This window comes from Typopeltis vanoorti, chromosome 18 (genome assembly GCF_054136105.1).
Source record: "Typopeltis vanoorti isolate ZY-2024b chromosome 18, IOZ_Tvanoo_1.0, whole genome shotgun sequence".
NCBI classification, from domain to species: domain Eukaryota; kingdom Metazoa; phylum Arthropoda; class Arachnida; order Uropygi; family Thelyphonidae; genus Typopeltis; species Typopeltis vanoorti.
The window spans coordinates 50,088,573-50,114,708 of NC_143566.1; the positions used below are offsets into that span (position 1 = coordinate 50,088,573).

A 26,136-nucleotide genomic window follows, 5' to 3' on the forward strand; every position below is an offset into this window, starting at 1 on the left:
GGGCCTTCATAAATTGAATTCGCAATTTGTTCCCCACAAGTTGACCGACGACCAAAAAATGTATCGAATTGAACACTGCAAGGACCTCATTAAAATCGCTCGTGAGTTCAAACGTCCTTGAAATGATCATTACTGGTGACGAAACGTGGTGTTTTGAGTATGAGTTCTGAAACAAAGTGCCAGAGTGCTGAGTGGAGACCATCAGAAGAGGGGCATCTGAAAAAAAAGTTGCTTGGAAAAGTAAAGAAAGTGCTGATTTGTTCCTATGATTCCAAGGGCATTATCCACAAAGAATTCGTTCCGCCTGGCCAAACGGTCAATGGTGAGTTTTATCTTGAAGTTTTGAAGCAATTGATAGCGAGAATTCGTTGCGTATGGCATGAATATCGTGATGCAGGCAGCTGGTGACTTTTGCACGATAATGCACCATCTCATCGGTCGAATATTGTGAGACAGTTTTTGAACAAAAACCAAGTTTGTGTGTTGAATCACTTGCCAAATTTATCTGATTTAGCACCCTATGACTTCTTTCTCTTCCCCCGACTTCATTTGCCGATGAAGGGAAAGTGATACGACACCATTGAAAACATTCAAGCGGCAGTAATCATGACCCTCAAGAGTATTCCAAAAAACTTAACTGACCATGCCAAACGCTGTATCGAAGCTGAGGGAGAGTATATTGTTTGAAATAAATCATTTGAATAATTATAATTTACCAAAACAAGCCTTAAAATACAAGCCATTAGGAAAAAGAAAACCAGGACGTCCTCTTAAACGATGACTTCTAAGGCCGGAACAGGCCACGCTAGGCCTAAATCCTTGATACGCATGATGATGAATAATTATATTTGGCCTGTTTTATATTCTATCAAAAGTTCAGTTTCTTTTTGGGCAGAGGGTGTATTACTTTTTCATAAAGTGGACAAAAATAACTTATTATTTATTATTTGACACGTCCAGGGAGTCCAAAGACTCATCGATGGAGGGCACCTGCTCTACAACTGTCTCAACCACTCAAACCACCAATTGACTGAAACTACACCAATGCCATCTACAGACAACACTAGTATTTCTACAGACAAACACAAACATCCATGCCCTCAGCAGGATTCGAACTTGCAGCCTTTTGGCTGGAGAGCAGATACGCTAAACACTCTTATGCTAAAAAACTTAAGGTTTTCTTTACACAGTCAAACTCTTCTCATTTTTTTTTTTTTTTTATAAAAAGTTTATTTTGTTCATGTCTGAAAGTTTACATTTTAAAATGAGTTATACATATACTATACAACTAATCTATATGAAATATAGCGTCCAGCTGTCTCACTAGGCCTAATGATTTTTACCACCTGCAAAAAAAAAAATTAAATAAAATAAGAGGCAATAATATATATGAAAAAAAAAAAAAAAAAACTATCAATTTGCAAATAACAAAACTAAGTTAAATATAATTTGGCTGTAAAATAAAAATAAAATAAAAAAATATATATATATATATATATATATTATATATAATCTTTCATAAAAATAAGTCTTGGCCAGAATGAAGCCAAAAGGCTTTTTTTTAGGCTCTATATTTTAATAATTTATGTATGCACCTAACAAGAGTTCGCTTATGAACATTATAACTTTCTGACATGAGATGCTTGCTATGGTTAGAGAGGGTTTTTGCTGTCTTATGATTTCTGTCAGGTCAGTGAATTATGGACCTGTGGACTGGGTTCATGTCTTTTAAGTAGTGCAAAAACAGAAGCAGCTCACTTGCAGAAAATTATGTTCTCATATGCTCTCAGACAAATATAATCTGGCTATAAAATAAAAAAAAAAAATACGCACACACATGTATATATTATCCTTCATAAAAATGATGATTTTTGCAAGAATGAATCCTTTAGGCTCTATATTTTAATAACGTAAGAGCATTTCATCGCTAATGACAAGTAATGATTGTTCGGTAGAAACTGTACTGCCCATGGGGAGACGATTACAGGAGCAGTATCAGATCAAATAAGGTCATCATCATCACAAGCATAGGACATACATACACATATGCATGTATTTACCAAATGCCTTAGTGGAAGAATGATTTTGATTAATATTTTTCTGGATTTGTGCTACCCAATTTGTCTGCATAGAGAATAGCAGTTGCTTAAAAGAATCTCTTGAAATGCTACTTTTTTAGGAAAATGCGTGGAAAATAATCAACTGCAGGTCCTTAAAATCCCGCTATAGGGATTGTAAGCATGATCATGTCTATGAAAGATTTACTGCGTTTATCTGCAGAATGTATACTTCCAAAGTGTTTGGGGGCATGTAAGCAACCTCTACATCCAATGGTGTTCTTACTTCAGCAAGGTTTTGAGGATGTCCGGGGGCATTATCTAAGAGAAGCAATGCCAAAAAAAAGAAAGGATTATACTTCCAAAGCATCTCTTTCCCTCTACCACAGAGGATTTGAAGGTTCATTAGTGGTAATGTTTCATCACTAGCCACTTTTAGGTGTCGAAATTCAAGAGTTTCAGCAATTGCAATCTAGCTGTATATTCTTTAATTTGTTATTTTTAGACATAAAGTGCCATTTTTCATGTTGCAAAAATATCTACTGTCATAAGAATAAGAGAAAACAATTTTTGTTAATAATGCATTTGGTCTGAAATATAATAGGAGAAATATAATTTCAGTGAGTTGCTTCAAACATTAATTAAGATTAGAAGTTGTATAATTGGAAGACCTCCACCATCAAGAATCAGCAACCAATTAGGGCTTTTGACCCAATGTGCAATCCTAACTTTCCTGTGAATTCTGTTAATAGGTATCCACTCAGATGTTAAACAAAGATGGAAAGCAGTTTGGGACTTAGCTGAGGCCATATTTATTCTATGCTGGCTAAAACTACTACATAATATGATGATTTAGATATCATGCCACCTGATAACACAATACTAACTCATACCTGATTCCCTTCAGGTTGTGCCAGAGAAAGAGGTAATGATACAATTTCATAAAATAAAAATAAATGAAATAACAGTCCAGGACAAGAAATTGCAAAAGCATACGAATTTGCTGAATTTCCTTAAGACATTCATTCCATGCAGCTACTTATGCCACGGCAATGCTCCAAGTTGCCTCCTAAGGTGGCCATAATCATCAGCTTTGTAGTTTCCACATAAGCCTTCCTTGACTGAAAATTCCACATGTTGAGCAACCTTCCAGAACAAGACTGCATGGGTCACTTTCCCCAATTGCAAAGTTGCTACTGTAGTTATAGATTGATCTTCTGAAGCTAGCATTAGATCTGACACTCTCAAACCAGTCCTTTCCATCACTCACTGTTTCAGGTAATTATCCCTTAGTACCTATTTAAATTCCATTTCGTCACATCCCTTTCTCCCTTCCAATCTATATCCCCATTGCTGAAATCTCCCATGATAATTGTTTAGCCTGCATTCACTGTGCTAATCTGCTGATGTATGTCATCCACATCTTCTTCTGGACTCCTAGGTCAACAGCAACAATTAACAATATATTTTGTCCTATTGGCCTCTACTCACATCATACAGTCTCAAATGAACCATTTCCTTCAGATTTACAATCTTCTTTAATTCTATTCTATTATCACTAATATAGAATCTTTAATTCTATATTAGTGATAGATGAAATTCTTCATCTTTCACTAATAATATCCCTCATCCTGCCTTATTTCCTCTACTCTGAAAATACAATATCTGTCACATTCTATCCCTAACTAATCATTCTCTGACAACTGGGTCTCGCTGATGCCAATAATTTTTCATAATTTTTGTCAAGTTTAACATTGCTTTTTTATCCATAACTATCCTTTTAATTTCATCTTCACATTTAGCATCATTTGTGATTCTGTGCCCTAGCAAATCATAACTTTCAATGATTTCTATTTTATCTCCCTCTATTATAAATTCATTTAAATTGCCAGGAGCCATCACTTTTGTTTTGCTGATGTTTAAATTAAGCCTGGCTTTGTTACTTTCTGTCTTAACCAATAGAATCAACTCACACTAGATCTTCCTTGGTTTCTGCTATGAGGGCTGTATCATCTGCATATCTTAAATTATTTCTTTTTCTGCCACCAATCTTAATTCCAGCTGGATCTTTGTCTAAATCAGCCAATCTCATAATATATTCACAAATACAAGATGCTATATTCAGGCAATGATGATAATATGATAATGGAAAAAAGTATCTATAGTATTCAACATTAAATGTGAGGTGAGGCTAATCTTTTTGAATTGTGCCTATGGTCACACAGTAGGTTCTACTAAGGAAGAAGTTTAGAAATTTTTTGAGGCATTAAAGAAGATAGCTAACAACAAAAAAGGAAAAGTAGTGCTTATTGAAGAGCTAAACAGCAGAGGTAGGAAATGATTATGCAAAAAATGTTTTGGGAAAATTTGGAGAAAAGAGCAAAGCTATTAATAATGGTAAGTGTCTGCTACATTACTGTTAGTTAATAGGTGTACAAATATGTTTCAAACATAAATTATGCGCACAAATTCACATGCAAGAAATTTCATTGACTATGTTATTGTTTATAACATCTTTATGCTATTTCAGAACACAAGAGTATACAGATTTGAAACTGGAAGTGAACAGGTGTTTTCTTTTACAGAATGGGGAAAAAGACCCAGAGGACGACCAAGATTTAGATGGATTGATGCAGTAAGAAATACGCTAGAAGACAGAAATATAAGATCTGATAATATCAGTCTTGACAGGTAACAGATAATTTTGAGGAAAACTGTTGATAGGAAGTTAGTAATGATTTAACTTTTTCATGTAGTACAATCACAATATCCTGTACATCCCCTGATGGTACATATCAGGAATTAATGATAACATACCACTAAGAGGACAGGGCATTTACACATTTTGTCTCATCTTCAGAAAGCACATACCCTGAACTAACCATCCAATTATAATAATACTGGAAAAGTTGGAAAGTTGAGAAAGAAGTATTATAGATTTTTATTTTCTTAAATTATATAATTTCTTTATACTCATTCTAAAAACCTTAACATGAGTGTATAATGAATGTGATGCCACCACTTCATAAGAAACTGATAAGTGAGAAAACACAATGTTTCTCATTTATCGCAGAGAGTTGTAATAAAATGTATGAATTATTTTCTTCATGTCGCTTAGATTGATAAATACACAAATATATAAGTAGTTAACATATATACTTCAACACTATAGTTAGAGTAAAAGTAATCAGAGTATTAATAACAAACACTTACAAACTGACCATGTCCATAATGCAACAGGTGCCTGTGAAACACACACACAGGCAGATGATCGGCCAAAGGAAAGACGATTAACAGACAAAAATACTATTAAGAAATGGTAGATGAAAATGTGTCAACTATGTAGTGTAATAGTGGTTAGCTGGCAGATTAAGCATTGCAGACAGAAGGTTGCAAATTGTCCTTAAAAAAAAAGTACAAAAATAATACTTGATGTTTGATATGTTATATATAACAGGGTTCACCAGTTAGTTTTTTTTTTTTTTTTTTTCCATTGGAAAAAAAATCTTATTGCAGTCTGCTTGCCTGAAACTACAACAAAATAAATCGCAGCATGCTATGGAGCTTGCATGAGAAAGACATAACATGATACATAATGAACCACACGACAACTTTAAACTTGTACTCTTTACTCAGTGCAGCATTGAATGTTAAGATACAATTTGAAATAAGGAGTGGGGGATGGCAGCAGCCACAACACAGAGAACAACATATCATTTATCTAATTATCACCATCATTAATTTCCTGACAAGGGATGTTTAGTCTATTATGACAGCACCATATGATTAAGTTTGCATTATATTAATCTCTTATCAACAATTTTCTTCCAAATTAGTCTATTGCTTGTCAGCCCTCCAAAATTATCAAATCTAACAATTCGTTTTTTTAAGGCACTTCTGACTAAATCAATCTACTAGATCTTGGTCTTCTTCTAGGTTTCTTTTCTGCCATCTTGGTATCAAGCACTTGATTTACTAACTTTTCCTCTCCCATTCTGTTTAAGTGGCCATACTTGCATTAGTTCTGCTTACACATTCTTCAATGCTAAAAATGTCGAGTTCCTTTCTAATATTTTGCCATCTGCTCACTCCCCTACTCTTTCTCAGAACTCTCATACCTGTGGTCTCCAGTCTTTGATCATGTTCTTTATTTCTAACTCTGTAAGATTCAAGACTTAAAACTGGTTTGAACACTGTCTTGTATACTGCTAGTTTGGTGTTTGGGTTAATTTCTTTCTTATTCAACATACGAGGAAGGTCTGAAAGGTTCTCGGCCTAACAATGAAAAAACGAATTTATAATTTCAAATTTATTTATCTTTTTCAATATTATCTCCCTTAAGACTAATATATTTATTCCAGCAATGCTCCAGCGCCATTATCCCATTCCTGTAGTGGTTCTCAGTAAGATCTGCAAAATACCCCTCTACAGCTGCAATCATCTCTTGATTCGAAGAAAAACGCTGCCCGGCGAGGAAGTTTTAGTTTTTTGAAGAGATAGAAATCAGAGGGAGAAAAAGCTGGGGAATAGGGTGGATGTTCCAAAAATTCATAGTGCAGATCTCTTAATTTTCCCATTGCCAAAACAGTTTTGTGGGCAGGTGCATTGTCCTGATGCAAGATTATTTTTTTTTCTTCTGCAAACTGGGTCTTTTCTCACGAATTTTTTTGTCTAGTCTGGTTAAAAGATTGGAATAATATTCCCAAGTTATTGTTTTACCCTTTTCACGATAATTAATAAACAAAATGCCTTTAGCATCCCAAAACACCGATACCATGACCTTTCCAGCTGAGGGAACTGACTTTGTCTTCTTTGGCACTGAACAACTGGCTTCTGTCCACTGTTTTGACTGCTGTTTGGATTCTGGAGTGTAATGATGAATCCAAGTCTCATCCATAATAATAAATCAATGCACAAAATCAGTTTTATTCTTGTTGAAATGCTCCAAGCACGGTTCAGAGATTTTCATGCGAGCGCATTTTTGATCTGCGGTGAGCAAGCACAGCACCCATCTTCCGCAAAGCTTTTCCATATGCAAAATATATCCTACACATTCTTTTGAAATGCCTATAGTCTCAGCAATTTCAAGCACTTTGGTCATCCAATACCATATTGTGCACTTGATCAATGATTTCTGGTATTGTTACACTTTTTGCACATCCTTCACATGGATCACCTTCAAGGCTGGTACGGCCACATTTAAACTCGGCAGCTCATTTCTTAATTATCGAAAAGGAAGGAGAAGAGTGTCTACAAACTTTTATGAACTTTGAATGAATTTCTTTTGGCGTTAAACCTTCTTTTACAAAGAATTTTATAACCGCACGATACTCAATTTTATCCAGATACAGACAGCACTTTTGTTTCAGACAGCTGTGTAAAACAAACTACTTGATAGAATACTTGCAATTTCACATGGATGCTTATGACAGATGTATCAATTTAGAAAAAAATAAATCTTGCCCATAGTGTTCCATGTATGGTCGAGGCAGAGAACTTTTCAGACCACCCTCGTAAATTTATTCAGCTGACTACCCAACCATACCAGCTTTGTTTATTCTGTTGTGTATTTCCAGATTTAATATGCCATCTTCACTAAAAACTGAAATATTTTACTTGTTTAATAAGTATTCCATTGAGAATGCAATGGAATACTTATTAAACAAGTAAAATATAGAAACCACTGAAGGTTTCTATGTTCCTGCCTATTTTCATGCCAAATTTGTTACAGATGTTATTCAATCGAGTTAGAGAATCCTGGGGTCTTGCACTGGTGTATTTAGGAGTACAACATCATCTGCATATTGCATAAAGCAAAGAGCTAAGTTCGATATCTCCAATTCTAATATCAGGTTCAATGCTACTGTCTTTCATAATGCAATCCATATACATGGTGAATAAGAGTGGAGATAACGTGCATCCTTCTCTTACCCTTGATTTTGCATCAAACCATCTTCCTATATTATTTATCTAATGTGCTGTTTAAAATTTAAAAACTGAATAATATAAAAGTTTTCTTTGTCATATTATTTTGTTATATTATCTAATTCTGAAGTTATTATTTGTACTATTTTTTGTAAATAAATGTGTAACTGCTTTAATAAATATATTTTGAATATGCGATTTTTATTGTATTGTTTAGTTAGCTTTCAAATAAATCATCCCAACTTTTCACATTTGAAAAGTTGCAGATAGAGGTGCCACATAATGAACAGATGACCGATGTACTTTCCCTGGTCGAACATCTGACTAACGAGCCAGCACTAATCAAAGCCTCATTGACTGTATTACTGTTGATAGTGATATCTTTATGCTGGTTCAAGATACAAGCGTGTATAGAGGATTTGAAATTGGAAGTGACCATTACTTAGTGCTAAGCAAGATGAAAATGGATGTTACATTGAAAAGATGTAAGAAAGTTTTAAAAAGAATTAAAGTTGAGCAGCTTTTACAGGAAGATTGTAGACTCGACTATATGAACACTACTGAAGAAAAATTAAAACAAGTTTTTCATCCTACATACAGACAAATCGGCCCTTCAGAACACACGCAATTTACAGATATAGAATACTAGTTGTAGTGGTGGTGGAGGTAGATGGCGTTGATTCATAGTAGAGGTTCGGTGTAGTGACAGTTGTAGGTTCCCTCCTGCGATGAGTCTTCGGACTCCTTGGAGGTGTCAGGAATAATAATAATAAATTGAAATATAGAACCAAACCTTGGAGTCTAAGTGGCAAACTATGAAGTAGACACTGGTTGATTTAGCTAGGGAGGTATGTGATGAAGTTGTCTGTAAGAATAGAAAAAGAACCCCATGGTGGACACAAGTTAAAGAAGCAGTCCTGGAAAAGAAGACAGCATACTTAAAGTTCCTATCAAATAAGTCAGCAGATGCCCTAAAAGAATACAGAGAAAAATAAGCTAAGTTATGTGTAAAAGTAGCTAAACAAAAGTCATGGGAAGACTGGTAAGAATATAGAAAATAAATATCAGGAAGGTGGCAAAATGTTCTGGAGGCTATTGAAAAAGTTTAGAAATGGAGGAAAAAAGTACTGTAAAAGAATCAAAGACGCTAAAGGTTAGAAAACCAAAGATAAGGATATCCCAGATGTCTGGAGTAATTACTTTGAGAGCTGCTAAATGAAACAAGCAATGCAGTGTTTTGAAAAAGCTTAGAAATGAAGGACAACACATTTTCAAGAGGAATGTAAAGAAGAGAACATATCAATACTTGAGGTAGAAAGAGCCATCATAAACTTGAAATGCAGCTGGATTAGATGATATTCAACAAGAAATGCTTAAGTGTGGAGGTATAAAAGCTTTGCAGTGGTTATACTGCATAATTATGACAAGGATCTGTAGTTGGGTTTTGTAGATCTGGAGATGGAGTAAATGGAACATAATACAGAGTAATACATAATCTATATTTAAGTTGTGAGGTCAGCAGTAAGAATTGAAGGAAATAGGAAGACAAGGATGCACATTATTTTCACTCTTATTCATCATCTATATGAATCAAATTATGAAAGAAAGTGGAATTAGGCCTGATATTTGAATTGGAGAAGTAACTTAGCTCTCTGTTTTATGCAGATGATGATGTAATCCTAAATACATCGGGTGCAAGACCCCAGGATTCTCTAAATAGATTGAATAACATCTGTAACAAATTTGGCATGAAAATCAGCAATAAAAAGAGTAAAACTATGAAAATAGGCAGGAACATAGAAAACTTCAGTTGCATTCACATTGGAAAACTTATAAAACAAGTAAAATATTTCAGCTATTTAGGCACAGTTTTTAGTGAAGATGGCATATTAAACCTGGAAATGCACAACAGAATAAACAAAGCTGATATGGTTTGGGTAGTCAGCTGAATAAATTTATACGGAATAAGAGACATTAGCCAAGACATCAAACTAGCAGTATACAAGACAGTGTTAAAACTAGTTTTAAGTTATGAATCTGAAAGCTGAGTTAGAAATAAAGAGTACGATTGAAGACTAGAGACCACAAATATGAGAGTTCTGAGAAAGATTAGGGGAATGAGCTGATGGCAAAATCATTAAAAAGGAAAATATTAGAAAGGAACTTGACATTGTTAGTATTGAAGAATGTTTACCATTCTCTGGAATGGCAAACATAGAATGGTGTACATAAGTGATTATGAACATTACTCATGTCTGTGTCAAAATTAGAATAGTGTGTACAAATATAGCAGTGGAAATCTGCTATCATAATCAGGCTATTTTGTAGTATTCAAAATAACATTACTCAAAGATTGAAATAATCTGTTGTCAGTCTTCTCTTCAAACTTTTGCACAAATAACTGGGTGAGATTACCTCTCACTACACCCACAACCTCACTTTATAACTCCTGTGATATTTTTTCAGAGAGATCAGAGGATCTATAAATACTCTGGATACCAATGGGTACCTGGTCACTCCCATCCCCAGAAAATTGGCACTGATTTTCTATAACCTATGCAAGATATTATATTTGTATGGTATCTGCCTAACTACATGAGGTAAGGCAATCCATGGAAAGGGAGATGGGAAGTAGCCATCAAGCTATCATCCACTTGTCCATGCCTTGGTGCTCTCAAAAATAGTGATTAGTTGGTCAGTTTATGTTTACTGGTGCACAAGCAGCAAAAAAAATCTGCACCAGAGCAAAGGCTATAGCAGTACACAAGGTCAAAGGTTACAGCAATAAACAAAAATGATGGAAAGGAGTCATTAGCATTCTTCTTCACTGCCTTGACAGATCAATGTAGATTCTGGCTTCTCATTCAATGGAAGATCTTCTGTTTGGACAAGGGCCCTGGAATGATTTATAGAAACTTGTGTAGTTGCTCTTTACATTTCCTAGGAACTTCACCTGATCTGCCTTTGGTGCTCTGTGAATTAGTAACCAGTTTTCCCCTCTAGCTGCCATTTCTTCATCAATGCTGGGATGCCCCAGGGACACTTTTCTTCCTGTACATTAACAACCTTATGTCATTGACCGTATCCTATTCATGGTTTTGCTAATGACAGCATCTACTCCATTTGAAAGTCTTCATTCTACAAACATTGTGCTCAAATGATTTAAACTTCATCTATTTCCATAACTAATGTTTTAAATAGTGATCTCCATACCATTCTCCAGTGGATGAGGAGGATAATCCAGTGAATTGCAACACTACCAAACTATAGTCCTGTGTTATTTCTTGTAAGAAAGATTTCAGTTAACTCTCCATTTTATTTTGACAATATCTCTTGGTTTGATCCACACCTCTAGCAATTACAAACACCTTACATCATCCATGGCCTCCAAAACACTTGGCATCCATTTCCGTTCAAGATACCACTTCTCACCTTTACGATTCCTAACACTATATGAATTCAAAATCTGTTCCAACCTTAGAATACTGTTCTCACATTTGGAGTTATGTATCAGATACTTTCTTAAGAATGTTTGATATTGAACAGAGGAAGACAATTCACTTAATTGATGACCACCCTTTCTCCAAACTCAAACTCACAGATGCACTATTTTTGTATTATTTTTTTTCCTAGAGGTATTTTCACAAATGTTTCTCCACCCAGCTATTATTTCCTTAACGCTCCTGTAAACATGTAAAAACTCAAATAGCTGATGGTCAACATCCATAATTCAGCTTCAAACTTATTGAAATGAATCAATTTCTCATCTTTCATTAAATCTACTGCTGTTCAGCGTTCTCCATATCATTCTTCCCAAGGACTATGACCTCTAGCTGTTCAAGAAATATATCAACAGATCAGTGTATAACAGGTTTTTTTGTATATATAGTCCAGCAAAATATTATGAACACCCCATTATTTCACAATCAGGCATTCCATCTCACCTGGTGGCAATAATATGGCTTTTGCCATATTATTGACACATGATACTGTTGCTGGGGTGATATATTGTTCATTTGAAAGGACATAAGCCAGTGGACTTAGATAAAGGCAGAATTGCTGTAGTAGGGTAGTAAGTATCCAGAAAAATGCCAACGATCTAAGCTGTTTTGCTATAGTAAAGGTGTGTCAAGAGTGGGAGGATACTGAACAGCAGTCACCAATCCAATGGTAGGTGTCCACACCTCAGTGATGCTTGCAGTGAGCACAGGTTGTCCTGCCTTATGCAATCCCACATATGAAAAACCAACCATAAAATTTAATCAGAGAATAAACAATTCTTCCCACACTGCAATCCAACATTCTCCTCCATATGGGCCTCTGAAGTAGGCACCCAGTCAAGGTATACAGACTTATGCCTAATCAATGACAACTACTACATCTATAGTTTGCATGTGAGAGACATTAGATGTAAACTATAGACTGGAAAATAGTAGTACAAACTACAGACTATAGAAAAGTAATCCAAATTACAGACCGGAGAAAAAAGTTGCCTTTTTGATGAATTTCATTTCCAGCTATGCTGTGTGGTTGGTAGGTGGAGGGGTTAGGCAAATACCTAAAGAGAGGAATAATCCGAATTTCATGGTCTCCCAAAAATCGAGCAAGAGGCATGATAAATGTTTTCTTGGTGTGAGAAATGTTTTCTTGGGAATCTCTTAGAGTTCTGATACATGTAGATCATGAATGTCAAAAAGTACCATCTGTTGTGACTGATCAGGTCCCTTTTGGTAGAGAATGTCTTCTCAGATGGCACAGGTGTGTTTCACAGAATAATTCACCATATTTGGCAAATCTTTAACAAGGGATTTGCCAAACCCAACAGACTTCTGGGTGTTATCAGCCACCAGATTTGAATCCATGGAACATTTCTGGGATTACATATATCGAGATCTGGAGTTCTAATCCTTCTACTCCAAATGATCTCCATAGGAAGTAGTCCTCCTGACAAAGTGGTATTGCATGTTTCCTGCTTCAAAGGTCTTATAGTGTCCATGTCATGCTGCATAGCAGCAGATTGTATAATGATTGCATAAATTAAAGAACAAAGAGAAAAACTGCAATAACTATGGAGTAAAAATTAAAAAAATAAATAAAAAAAAATGACAGCCAGGTACATCACCTGATTTACAATGAATTCAGGCAGCAAGCAATCATAAGACCGGAGGCTAGCACAAAATCAGGCAGAAGTAGCCAAATGATTGAACATTTTGTGGTTCACAGACTGTGGAACCAATTCCAACGGTCACAAGCAACACTCAGGAATACAGTGAAGGAAGGCTATGGGCTACAACTGCAGTGGGTAACAATATCTCCAATTATTTCTTCACTGAAACAGAAGTGATACCCTGAATCAACCATGATCTGACTTTATGTTGACTACAGGAATATTGAAATATGCTTCCAATGTGTGCAGGTTTCACAAAGGTAGTCTCTGTATGCTAGGTGACCAGTAGTATGTATGCCCTAGCCCTATGACACAGGTGAGAACGTTTGAATTGGGCTAGGCTTGTTAGTCAAATCAGGACCTGAGACATGTTACCATCTCTCTAATATCCATGAAAGAGACACTTATGGTGGAGGTAACATGATGGTTTCAGAAGGCATCTAATTGGGTGGACACACCAACCTGTATGTGCTTCCTAGAGGAACCATGAATGGTGCAACTTATAGAGAAGAAGGCCTGAACCCTATGAGAGTGTGCTGAAAAGTTGTGATAATCACCATGAAAGAAATGAGGTAGAACCTGTAGTTTATGAAGTGTTATACACCTGTTACAATGCCGCTGCATCATTTGCAATCCTCTGACAAAAGTCTTTCCCTCATTGCATAAACCAGTCCTCAGCTATAGGTATGACTACATCCTCTGTGGTAAATTTTGTTCCTTTCAAGTGTTTCTTAAAATTTGGGAATAGGAAATAGTCAGATGGAGCTAGGTCTGACATATAGGTGGGAGAGGCAGACATTGAAAGCTCAAGTTGTGTATTGTCTGTTGGGTTGTGTGAGCAGGTGCATTGTCCTGCAAAAGCAGAAGCAAGTTGCAACACACCTCTGCTCAGTTTCCCATAGTGTTTTTCCTTCAGTACCTCCTTCAATTCCTTGAGAGCTGTTGAATAAACTGCTGCTGTAACAGTTTCACCTTTTTTGAGACACTTGGTAAGGATTACACCTTCCATATCCCAAAGGACTTTCTTTGCTGATGTTTGGGTTTGGAACTTCTTTGGCTGTGGAGAACCTTTGCATCTCTATCCCACTGACTGCTGCGTCTCTGGATCACAGTGATGAAGCCATATTTCATCAACAGTCACAATACAAGCAAAAACATTTGCACCTGATTTCTCAAAATTACCCCAAATCCCTTGAAGGTGACAATGACAATACATTCTCTCTTTTGGTCAGCATTGAAATATTTGGGGACCCACTTTGCTGAGAACTTCTGCATGTCCAGATGTTGGTGGATAAAGATCCCAACTTGTTCTCTGGATATCCCCAGAGTCTTTGCAATGTTTTGGGCTGGTATTTGTCTATCATTGAGGATCATGACATGCACTGCATCGATGTTTTCAGGTGTGATCATTGCAGAAGGTCTTCCTGACCTGGGGGCATCTGTTGTCTTAGAATGTCCAGTTTTAAACTTGGTCACCCATCTGGCAACTGCTGGGCTCCAGTACCCTAAAATCTCACACAAAGTTTAGTGAATCTCAGTTACGGACTTTTCTTGCAGCATGAAAAACTTGATGAGAGTCTCCACCTCTGTGTCTTTGAATTTCTTTAAAACCTCTGACATATCTTGTTATATATCCTAAAAGACAAAGAACAAATTATTACAATTTGATGAAACATGGGGATTAAAAGGTTTTAAGATATGTTCTTTCTTGTGGTTATATCAGTTGCTTTAATTTTAATTTAATATTGTTCTAGGTGTTTATCAGAAATTTTCAGCCCCCCTCCCCCCATATATATTGGTACACAAGCTTTATTGTCATGCAGGATAAATGTATGCCTGTATGCAAGTCCAATAGAGGAGACATTTATCCTGAAAGACAATAATCCTTGACCTCATCAAGCAAAGCTTGCATACCAATATCTTCAAGAAAAGACTGTCATAATTGATGGTCAGCCAGGTCAGGCGAGCTTTGCAGGAGCAATGGTTGTTATTACCAACTGAACTCCATTATAAAGTATGAAACATCATTTTGAACACCACATTACTGTGAGGGATGACCAAATTGAGGCACTTTGACAATCTCATTTTGACCATTGTCTTCATGTATTGTTATGGAATTAAACTATTTACAGTTTTTGTGGGTGTTTCTTTCACATCTCATATCATACTCTTTTCACTGAATTGCATAAAAATTCATTATACAGTTTTTGATTTATTGTGATTTTTCTCTGTTTCCTAAATTTATGGAAACTGGTGAAGTTCACTGTCTTATGAACTATTAAGACAGTGATCATAGTATTTTGACTGAACACTGTGTGTAAATTATCAAATATAATTAGTTTTGTTTGTAAAGCTATTATCAGCAAACAAACTGAATAATTATGCAAAAAAAACAAACTGGTAAAAATTTTCATCTTGAAGAGCCTGCTTATCTAAATTATTATTATCTTAAGTAAGTATTAACCTAAGTAAATGATTATATCTTAATATTTAGATATAATCATTTACTCAGAAGAAATACAAATAAAATTTACTTGTCCTCTCTTCAATCCAAAGTACCTTGCAACAGGATCACAAGCTTGAATACGCATCAACTGATTTTCTTTCAGTTTGCTGAAGAAAAAGTTAAGGAGTAAAAAAAAAAAAAAATCCTTCAAAGCAGTTAACAATTTAACATGCATTAGAGACAGCCATAAAAATTTATTCAGTAACATAACAGGAACTTTTTAAATTCTTTCTGTATTATCCAAATGAATATATTTTCTTTTATAAATGCTTTTCTGTACTCTATAGAGCTCACCTGGATATACCTTTTTTTCTGTATGTATCCTCAAATGTTATACAGGATACTCTAATAGTTCAGTTATGATACTTATTAGTGATGATACTGCCACAATTTTCCTATATATATGCTGGTGATGTGACACTTCAAATATTTATAGTTGGAAATTCAAAACTTTGACCTCAAGTGCAACTTATTTTTCATACAAAGTATGAAAAATGAACTAACTTCTAACTTTTTTTTTTTTAAATATCAGCTCAATATACAGAGGTTGCAAGAACTATGACAAGGTAGTGCTATGTATGGGTGAGTGGTTAGAAGGAAGAAAGGAATTTTTTTTGAAGACTAATCATTAGAGATATAGTATGAAAAAGACTGTTCCAAAGTGTAAGAAATGAAGGCAGATGATGAGAAGTTGGTTTGATGAGTTTGGAGTTTAACTATATAGGAGTGTTGACTGGCAGCTGCTTGTGTTCATATATAAGTAGAAGACAGTAGAGGTATGGTAGTGGCCAGTTCACTAGAGCAGCAGCCATGGAAATTTCCAGCAACAGAACATGTATGGGAAAAAGAATGAAGAGAGACAGTGAGGGAAGGGTTCACCAATTAAGTGAACTACTTGCTCCCATATATACCCAACACATCAAAAATAGATCAGGCATTTTTAGGTACTTGCCAATGCACTCAACTATTGTCTAGATCTATCGCAAGGTGCTCTTTCAGATGAAGGTTATCCAAGGGATGTTCAGTTGAGCTGAAAAAAAAAAAAGAGAGACACTTTTTACTGATTAGTAAAATCAGTAAAAATGAAGTAAATCCTTTTAAATTGCCCAGTTTCTTTATAATTCTCATTTTAGTTTTATTAATTCTGATGTTAAATTGATTTGTGTAATACCTAAGCAGACCTGAAAACCGTTCCTTCTGCTCCCCCATCTCCCAAGGAAAGTAAAGGAATGTTATAAATATGATGATATCCAGCCTGTATCTTCCCAACTGCTAGGTGAAGGCCTCTCTCCCATTGCTGGAGGGTTAGGTTTACTTCTCCCATAGTTACCCACTCCATATTGGGAGAGTATAGTTGTATGCATGAAGGTGAAAGACAATCACAAACATCCATACCCTAGGCAGGATTTGGACCCACAGGCTGGAGAGCAAATATGTTAACCACTTGACTAACCAGGCCAGTGTTATAAATATACATTTTATCTCCCAATCTTCTCTATCATGTGGTGTATCTCATATTTTATACTTTTCCACTTATATATATATATATTTCTTATATTTTAATTTCTAAGTGAACCTCTATAGCCCAGTGTTTAAAGACATTTCTTATTTATTTCTAGCACTTCAACTTTGTTTTAAACTTTACAATTTGAGTTCATTGCATCCATTTTCTGTACAAAAATAACTTTAGTTTTCCACCTGTTCTACATTCAGATGAATAAAGAATTGCCCTTAAGACAACACTTACTGCAAGAAGTCAGGTAACAAAACAATATTATAATTTCCTGGAATATGTGTTTAAGCATTGTTATTCTTTATTCATCTAGATATAGAATGGAGGAGAGCTGAAAGTTACTTTTGTATCCAAGAAAGATACGATGAATTCAAATTATAAAATTTATTTAATTTAAATGTAATTTATATAATAATTTATCTTATATAATAAAGTTAAGTTTATTAAGTTTATAATTTAAACTACAATCTTTACTGACTGAGCTACAGAGGATTGAAAAGTACCATATTTTGTCTACAGCAAGGCTCTCAGATTATATAACATATGGTTTACATCCTTTCATGAACAGGATTCACATAATGATAATAATAAAACATATATAACAGAGTGAGTTGAATATGTGCATTTAGTTTTCAGTTAAGTCAATGAGAACTTCATGGTTATTTCATCACAAAACTCAAGACTTTAATAATAACGAGATATTTAAAGTATACATTTTTGGTCGTTTTTATAATAGAAATACAATTTTATTAATACAGACCAGTATTTTACAATAAACATTTATTAAAACCTACCAGTTTCGCCAGCAAACTGTCTGGCTTTTTCAAGGCATTACGGAGATATGAAAGTTCCTTTTAATATGCATTTACTTTCATATCTCCGTAATGCCTTGAAAAAGCCAGACAGTTTGCTGGCGAAACTGGTAGGTTTTAATAAATGTATTATTGTAAAATACTGGTCTGTATTAATAAAATTGTATTTCTAATAACGAGATATTTTTTTAATATATAAAATCAAACACTAATTTCTATGTTCACTGAAGAGAAGCATATAATGAACCAAAGCACAGTTCAAATGCTATGACAACTTGCTCTTAGCAGTGGATTACTACAGTAATAATTATATTGTAACATTTCAAAAATCAAAATGATGTAAATATTACTATTTTTGTTAAATAATTCTGCAATCATGAATGAAAAAAGATACTATCTTGCTAGAAGTTCAGCTTTTTCTTCAGGAGTCATCACAACATGCTCTGGAACAAGCTGTAAAAATATAAAATGCATGATAAGAAAGAATCGTACAGTGTCAAATTCAATTGATACAAAATATTTTGGTCAATAATATAAGGTAAAAGTTTTGCACACTTTTGTGCAATTTCCTTTCTTTTGTTCTTACATTGACTAGATTGCCAATGGATCCTGCCAGGAGTATTGCTACTGGACAGTTAACTTTAATTTTATAAACTGTTTGTGGTCAGTATACAGTACTCGTATTTGTAAATTTAGGGACACAAAAACACATGTGTTGAACAGATTATTTTATTAATTACTAATAAAATAAAACTCGACGTTTCGACCCCTGTATCAAGGTTATCATCGGAAGAATACAAGTGTATAAGGAACCAAGCTACATGCTGATGCCCTATATACCGGTAAACTAAATCGGCGTAGTTAATTAATCCTTTTCCCAAGCCTGACCTCTGGTGATTAAAAAAAAAAAAAAAAATTACAAAATATATATATAAAATAATAATAATAATAAAAAATAATATATAAAAAAAAATAAATACAACTACAATAAACTGCTAGAGTCCTCATGTATTAATATTCTTCTGGATAGTTCTGATTGTTATAATATGATTTCTTTCAGTTGCTGTTGAATGTTACAAACACTTCACCAGGTTGTCTTCTTGTAGTGGGATTTTTCGATGGCTAGTTTAGGTTGTGCTTAAGGGTCAAAGCTGTATAACTGAGAGGAGACCTCCACATAGCCTTTAAAGGAATGCAGAGAACCAACCAGGGCTTCTGACCTAATGTCCAATCCTCACCTTCTCGTGGTGCACCCTGTTGGATAGCTACTTGGATACGGAACGAACGAGGATGGGCTGTCAATTTGGGATTTAGCCGACCAAATTGTATTCTTATTGGTTAAACCAAAATAAAAAATGATGGTACAACATGATAAAATTTCATGCCGGCTGGGGTCGCCCAGTCAAACAAGGCCCTGTTATTTTCGCCAGGGAACCAGGGCGAACAGCGAAAAGTCAGCTATTGGAACAAATCTGAAAACAAACCCCAACTCAACATCACCAGAGTTAAAGATTGGTACTATCAATGTAAGAAGCCTGAATGGCAAAGAAATAGAGCTAGCTGAAGAATTAGATAAGTACCAAATTGACATAATAGGGGTGACTGAAACAAAAAAGACCAAAACTGGTGAGATCTTTCTGAGCAATAAATACAAAATGTTATATTCAGGCAATGACAATCAAGGAAAAGAAGGAGTAGCCATAGTACTCAATACAAAATACGAGGCTAATCTTCTTGAATGGCAGTCGGTCTCAAGTAGAGTAATGTGGGCAAATATGAGAATGGGGAACTAGACAATGAGACTTATTTGTGCCTATGGTCCCACAGAAGGTTCTACTAAGGTAGAAGTGGACGAATTTTTTGAGGCTTTAGAAAAAGCAACTGACACAATGAAAAAGGAAAAGTTGGTCCTTGTTGGGGATCTAAATAGCAGAGTAGGAAATGATTGTCAGACATACAAAAATATTTTGGGAAAATTTGGAGAAAAGAGCAAAGCTAATAATAATGGCAAATATCTGTTGAATTTCTGCTCAGGACATGGACTGGTTATTACTAACACCATGTTCCAACATAAAAATGTGCACAAATTCACATGGAGAGAAGAGGCTAGGAATAAGAAAAGTCTCATTGACTATGTTTTCTTCCTGGTGCAGGACACCAGAGTGTACAGAGGATTTGAAATTGGAAGTGATCACTATTTAGTCTTGAGCAGGATAAAATTGAATTTCATATTGAAAAGAATAACATGTAAGAAAGTTCTAAAGCGAATAAAAGTTGAGCAGCTCTCAAATGTGAACTGTAGACTAAAATACACAAAGATTATTGAAGAAAAAATGAAAGAGTTTGAGAACAGGAATCAAACCTTGGAGATTCAGTGGCAAACTCTGAAGAAAACATTGATTGATTCTGCCAGAGAGGCATGTGGTGAGGATGTCTGCAAGGATAAAAAAAATCAGAACTCCCTGGTGGACACAGGAAATTTCTGAGGCAGTGAAGGAAAAGAAGAAAGTAGATCAAAAGTTCCTGTCAAATAAGTCAGCTTGTGCTCTTAGAGAATATAGAGACAAATGCAAGAATGCTAAACACAAACTAGCTAAACAAAAGTTATGGGAGGACTTTGGCAAGAATATAGAAAATAAATATCAAGAAGGTGGCAAAATATTCTGGAGGTTGTTGAAGAAGCTTAGGAATAGAGGAAAGAGTGCTGTAAAAGGAGTTAGAGAGGATAAAGGTGACATGAAAACGGTAGAAAAAGATATCCTTTAAGTATGGAGTAATTACTTTGAAAAACTGCTAAATGAAACAAGCAGTGATGACAGCACATTGGTAAAAAACACTGACCAGGCATGCAGACAGGAATAAATATCCATACTCGAAGTAGAAAAAGCAATCAAAAGCTTGAAATGTGGAAAGGCAGCAGAAGTAGATGATATTCGACCAGAAATGCTGAAATATGGTGGTATTAAGAGTCTTACAGTGGCTGCACCGCATAGTTCAGAAAGCCTGGACAGAGGGACGAATTCCCGATGACTGGAGTAGAGCTCTCATAGTACCCATATATAAAAAGGGAAATAAAACTGAATGTGAGAATTAGAGGTATTTCCCTACTGAGCGTTCCTGGCAAGATCTATGCAAGTATACTTGAGAAACGGTTGAGAAGAATTGTGGAAGAAAAGCTTGGTGAAGAACAAGCTGGATTCAGGCCAAATAGAGGCTGTCAGGATCAGATCTTCACTTTACGACAAATAGTCGAGAAAGCATGGGAATATAACAAAGATCTGTATTTAAGTTTTTTCGATTTGGAAAAGGCATATGACAAGGTGCCAAGAGAGAAGCTATTCAATACGCTGCAGTTATATGGTGTCAATGGGGCATTATATCAAGCAATACTTAGTCTTTATTTGAGTTGTAAGTCAGCAGTTAGAACTGAAGGAAGTACAGGAAGATGGTTTAATGTTAAATCTGGTGTGAGACAAGGATGTACATTATCCCCTCTGTTATTCATTATCTATATGGATCACATTATGAAGGAAAGTGGTATTAAACATGATATCAAAATTGGAGATGTTAATGTCAGCTCTTTGCTTTATGCAGATGATGTTATACCTCTAAATAAATCTGCTACAAGTCTGCAAGATTCTCTGACTAAATTGAATAGCTGTTGTAATAGATATGGTATGAAGGTCAGCAATAAAAAGACAATGAAAATAGGCAGAATCTTTGAAAATGTTAACTGTGTTGTGAATGGAGAACCTGTGCAACAAGTAAAACATTTCAGTTACTTAGGCACGATTTTTAGTGAAGATGGTAAATTAAATATAGAAATAGACAACAGAATCAGCAAAGCTGGTATGGTGGGAAGTCAATTGAATAAATTCATATGGAATAAGAGAGAAATGAGTTGGAACACTAAATTAGCTGTATACAAGACAGTGTTCAAACCAGTTTTAACTTATGGATCTGAGAGCTGGGTCAGAAGTAAAACACTTAATCAAAGACTAGAGACCACAGATATGAGAGTCCTGAGAAAGATTATAGGCGTGAACAGATGGCATCAATGGCAATATCATATTAAAAACCAGGATATTAGGAAAGAACTTGACATTGTCAGCATCCAGGAATGTGTTAGCAGAGCTAATCTCAGGTGGCATGGTCGCTTAAACAGAATAGGCGAGGAAAGATTACTAAAACAAGTGTTCTCTGCCAGGTTGGCAGCAAAACGACCCAGAGGAAGAACAAGATATAGGTGGATTGATACGGTACAAAGTGCCTTAGATGATAGAAATATAAGATCTGATAATGTTGGAATCTTGACAAGTAACAGACTGATTTGGAGGAAAATTGTAGATAGGAAGTTAGTAATGATGTAATTTTTTTTTTTTTTTCTTGTAGTACTATCATATCCTGTACACCCCTTGAGGGTACATGGCAGGAATTTGATGATGATGATAGTTTAGGTTGTTATACAGGTTGTAGATGGTTCTTCCACATTCTTGAAATGGTTAGGCCATCATTTTTGTTGAGATTTGGGTTGTGTTTGAGCATTTCACATGACTTTAAATTTTCTCTCAAACCAGGTTTTGGTGTGGTGTAGGGACTTGATATTTTCCCAATCAATTATGTGGTATGTTTGGAGTGCTTCCACACCTAGCCCACCCAGGGGTATAAAAAATACAATGCATATGTAACATACCATACATAGGGGAAACAGGGCAAACTATCCCAATCAGACAAGACGAACACAAACGACACATTAAATACATCCATTCTGGTAAAGCCGGCCTTTCTGACCACGTACTCCAAACATACCACAGAACTGATTGTAAAAATATCAAGTCCCTACACCGCACCAAAACCTGGTTTGAGAGAAAATTTAAAGAATCATGTGAGATGCTCAAACACAACCCAAATCTCAACAAAAATGACCTAACCATTTCAAGATTGTGGAGGACCCATCTACAATCTGTATAACAACTTAAACTAGCCATAATAAAATCCTACTACAAGAAGACAATGTGGTGAAGTGTTTGTAACATTCAACAGCAACGGAAAGAAATCATATTATAACAATCAGAACTATCCAGAAGAATATTAATACATGAGGACTTGAGCAGTTTATTGTAGCTGTATTTATTTATTTTTTATTATTATTATTTTTTTAAATTTTTTTATTTATTTTTATTTTTTTTTAATCACTAGAGGTCAGGCTACGGAAAAGAATTAATTAACTATGTAGATTTAGTTTACCGGTATACAGGGCATGAGCATGCAGCTTGGTTCCGATGATGACCTCGATACAGGGGTCGAAACGTCAAGTTTTATTTTATTAGTAATTAATAAAATAATCTGTTCTACATGTGTGTTTTGTGTCCCTAAATTTACAAATATGAGTGCTCATCACAGTGTAACCTTAAAAGAAAAAAATATACGGTACTGTCAAACAGTATCTTGAAAAAGTATGAGCTGATCTGTAACGTCATTGTCCTTAATTCCAACGTGGCTGAGAATCCAACACAACTGAACAACAAAATTAATGATCTTTATTTTGTACAAAAGTTGCAACACCTCACCAAGCACTGGATGTAGATTATATACCAGAGAGGAGATAGCCTGTAAAGAACTTAGTCTGTATAAATTATACACTTTTTGCTAGGAGCTTACTTTTATATGCACAGGTGCAAGCTGAATGGCATGCAACTCTGCTGTATAGTTACTGGAATCGAGTGGGATATGGCTGGAGATAATAATGTTAAGAAACACAGCAGCAAAGTCAACATCAGTGTAGCTGGACAAGAAATCAGAGTGGGCTGTTCTGTGTGCATTAAACAATTGAAGGCAGACAGACTTCCGTAGTTGACAAAGTGAACTTTTAACATGCATACCAATAGGGCAAATGGCAGTCTGACATGTGTGATATTGGACTTCCCAATGTAAAGAAAAGACTAGTCCATGTAATTAAGAGACAACTGTTTTCATTTAAGTGATAGAGAGGAGGGGGCGGATTCATTTGATTCAACATAAAGGTGGAATGGGTGATGTATGAACAGTAGGACCAGTAGCTATTTGAATACCCTGATGATGAATAGGGTGCAACCACCAGAGCATGCTCTCCTTTGCAGAACTGTAAACCTGGAATCCATAATCAAGCACTGAATCTACAATTGCATAATAATTGCAGAGAAAGGAACATTAATCAGCATCATTCTGTACAGGATAGAGTGCAGAAGATATTCAGTGCATTTTTTCTTAAGATGACAAATGTGTATAAAGAATGTTATCTTTATTTCAAAGATGAGTTCCAAGAACTTGGCCTCCAGTTCTACTGGGCTAATAGTTTGTCCCATTCTTTCCTATTGTTCAGGAAAGTGTCTCTTATACATGTTTCTAAACAGACCAAATAGTCCACGGTTGATCAGTGTCTACAAAAAGCCACATTGTGCATTGGAAAGAAGTTTGTTGCTTTCTAAATACCAGAGAAGCCTTGCATTTACAATTTTTTTCCCTAAGACTTTACAGAGACAGCTAGTCTGAGCAACTGGACAATTGTTGGCCTGTGCTGGATCCTTGCCTGGTTTTGGGATAGCAATAACAACTGACATATGCCAAGAGTCAGGAACCTCTTCCTCTGTAAATATTCTGTTGTATAGTAAGAGAAGGAGATCCAGAGAAAAAAGATGGGAGGTATTTTATCATCTCATAATGGCTGTCATCAAGGCATAAGACAGGAAAATAGCTCTTTTCAGTTTCTCCTTAACAAATGGCTGATTAATTATATATTGGGTTTTATCCTTTATCCAAGTGTTAGCAAACAAAGTTTGTGCCTGAAGTACTTTCAGGACTGGGGAAACTTGTGGTAAAGGTGGTATAAGTTCTCATCACTTGCCTTAGTATCTCCCATAATGCAAAACACATCTCCTTGCGGACATTTATAATGCTATGCATTAAGGGAAGGGCCACTACCCAGAGGTGGTGATACTAAGGTGGAAGTAATGGAGAAGTTATATTTATGTATACGAGTTGCCAAAGGGTGTCACACCGTATTATTAAAATTCTCTGGATTAGAGATAAGTTTATGGAAGTTTTTTCACTTGGCTATGCTAATGATTATATATTGGCTTTTATCTTTTATTCAAGTGTTAGCAAACAAAGTTTGTGCCTGAAGTACTTTCAGGACTGGGGCAACTCGTGGTAAAGGCATCACTTTACTCGTGGTAAAGTGATGAGAACTTATACCACCTTTACCACGAGCTGCCCAAGTCCTGAAAGTACTTCAGGCACAAACTTTGTTTGCTAACATTTGGATAAAAGTCAATATATAATTATTAGCATAGCCGAGTGAAAAAACTTCCATAAAAATAAATGGCTGATTGTACAGCTGTATCTTCTTGATACAAAAACTTAGCTTGATGTTTCTCTTTCAATATTAAAATATCAGGAGGGTATGAAACTTGGTGAGATTCTTGCAATGTTTTCTCCCAAAGTGTCTGCAATAACTTTGGGATAAAACAACAGATTCATTATACTCTTAGGCACAGAAATGGTGTGTTCTGTATCTACCCTTCATCTTCCAGATTGTATCCCATACAATTTTTTCACTGGTTATTTGATTAATCTATGACGTAAATTGGATTCTGGATTGCCAGGTTACAGTATTTGGCCGATATATTTCAGCAGCTCAATATTTTGAATACTAGCATGCAAGGGAAAGAAGAAAATATTCTCACATCCACTGACAAAATGAAAGTGTTTCAGAGAAAACTACAGATTTGGAAAAGAAAAGCTGTTGAAGGTAATTTGGAAATGTTTCCATTGGTAAGTAACACTTGCATAAATGAAACACTTCCAATAATAGTTGAACATTTAACAAGTTTAGAAGAAAAATTGAGTTCTTATTTTTCATCACTTAACACTGAACAATACGATTGGATTAGAAACCCATTTATGGAAACTTCAAGTGATTTTGGTTTAACATTAACAGAAGAAGAACTGGCAGCTATATCCACTGATCGTGGATTGATGATTAAACATAAGGAATTGTCTCTTGAAGCCTTTTGCATTTCTATAAAAGAAGAATGTGTCAATATCTAAAAAAAGCTTTGAACATTTTACTACAATTTTCAACATTTATGTGAATTAGGATTTTCTACCCTCACCAC

General features: G+C 35.3%; 1 protein-coding gene across 2 annotated transcripts in view; it reads right to left on the reverse strand.

The window, feature by feature from the left end:
• Positions 1-1,211: 1,211 nt before the first annotated feature.
• Polr2E (DNA-directed RNA polymerases I, II, and III subunit Rpb5) overlaps positions 1,212-26,136 on the reverse strand; it is a 128,069-nt gene continuing 103,144 nt past the window's right edge. The window contains exons 6-8 of one of the 2 annotated variants that reach the window (XM_090408393.1): positions 18,375-18,433; positions 15,684-15,762; positions 1,212-1,346 (exon numbers count right to left, since the gene is read on the reverse strand). In XM_090408393.1, coding sequence (XP_090264519.1) covers positions 1,281-1,346; positions 15,684-15,762; positions 18,375-18,433 — 204 coding nt within the window. In that variant the 3' untranslated portion in view covers positions 1,212-1,280. The remainder of the gene's footprint in view (positions 1,347-15,683; positions 15,763-18,374; positions 18,434-26,136) is intronic. The other variant, XM_090408394.1, reaches the window with a different exon arrangement.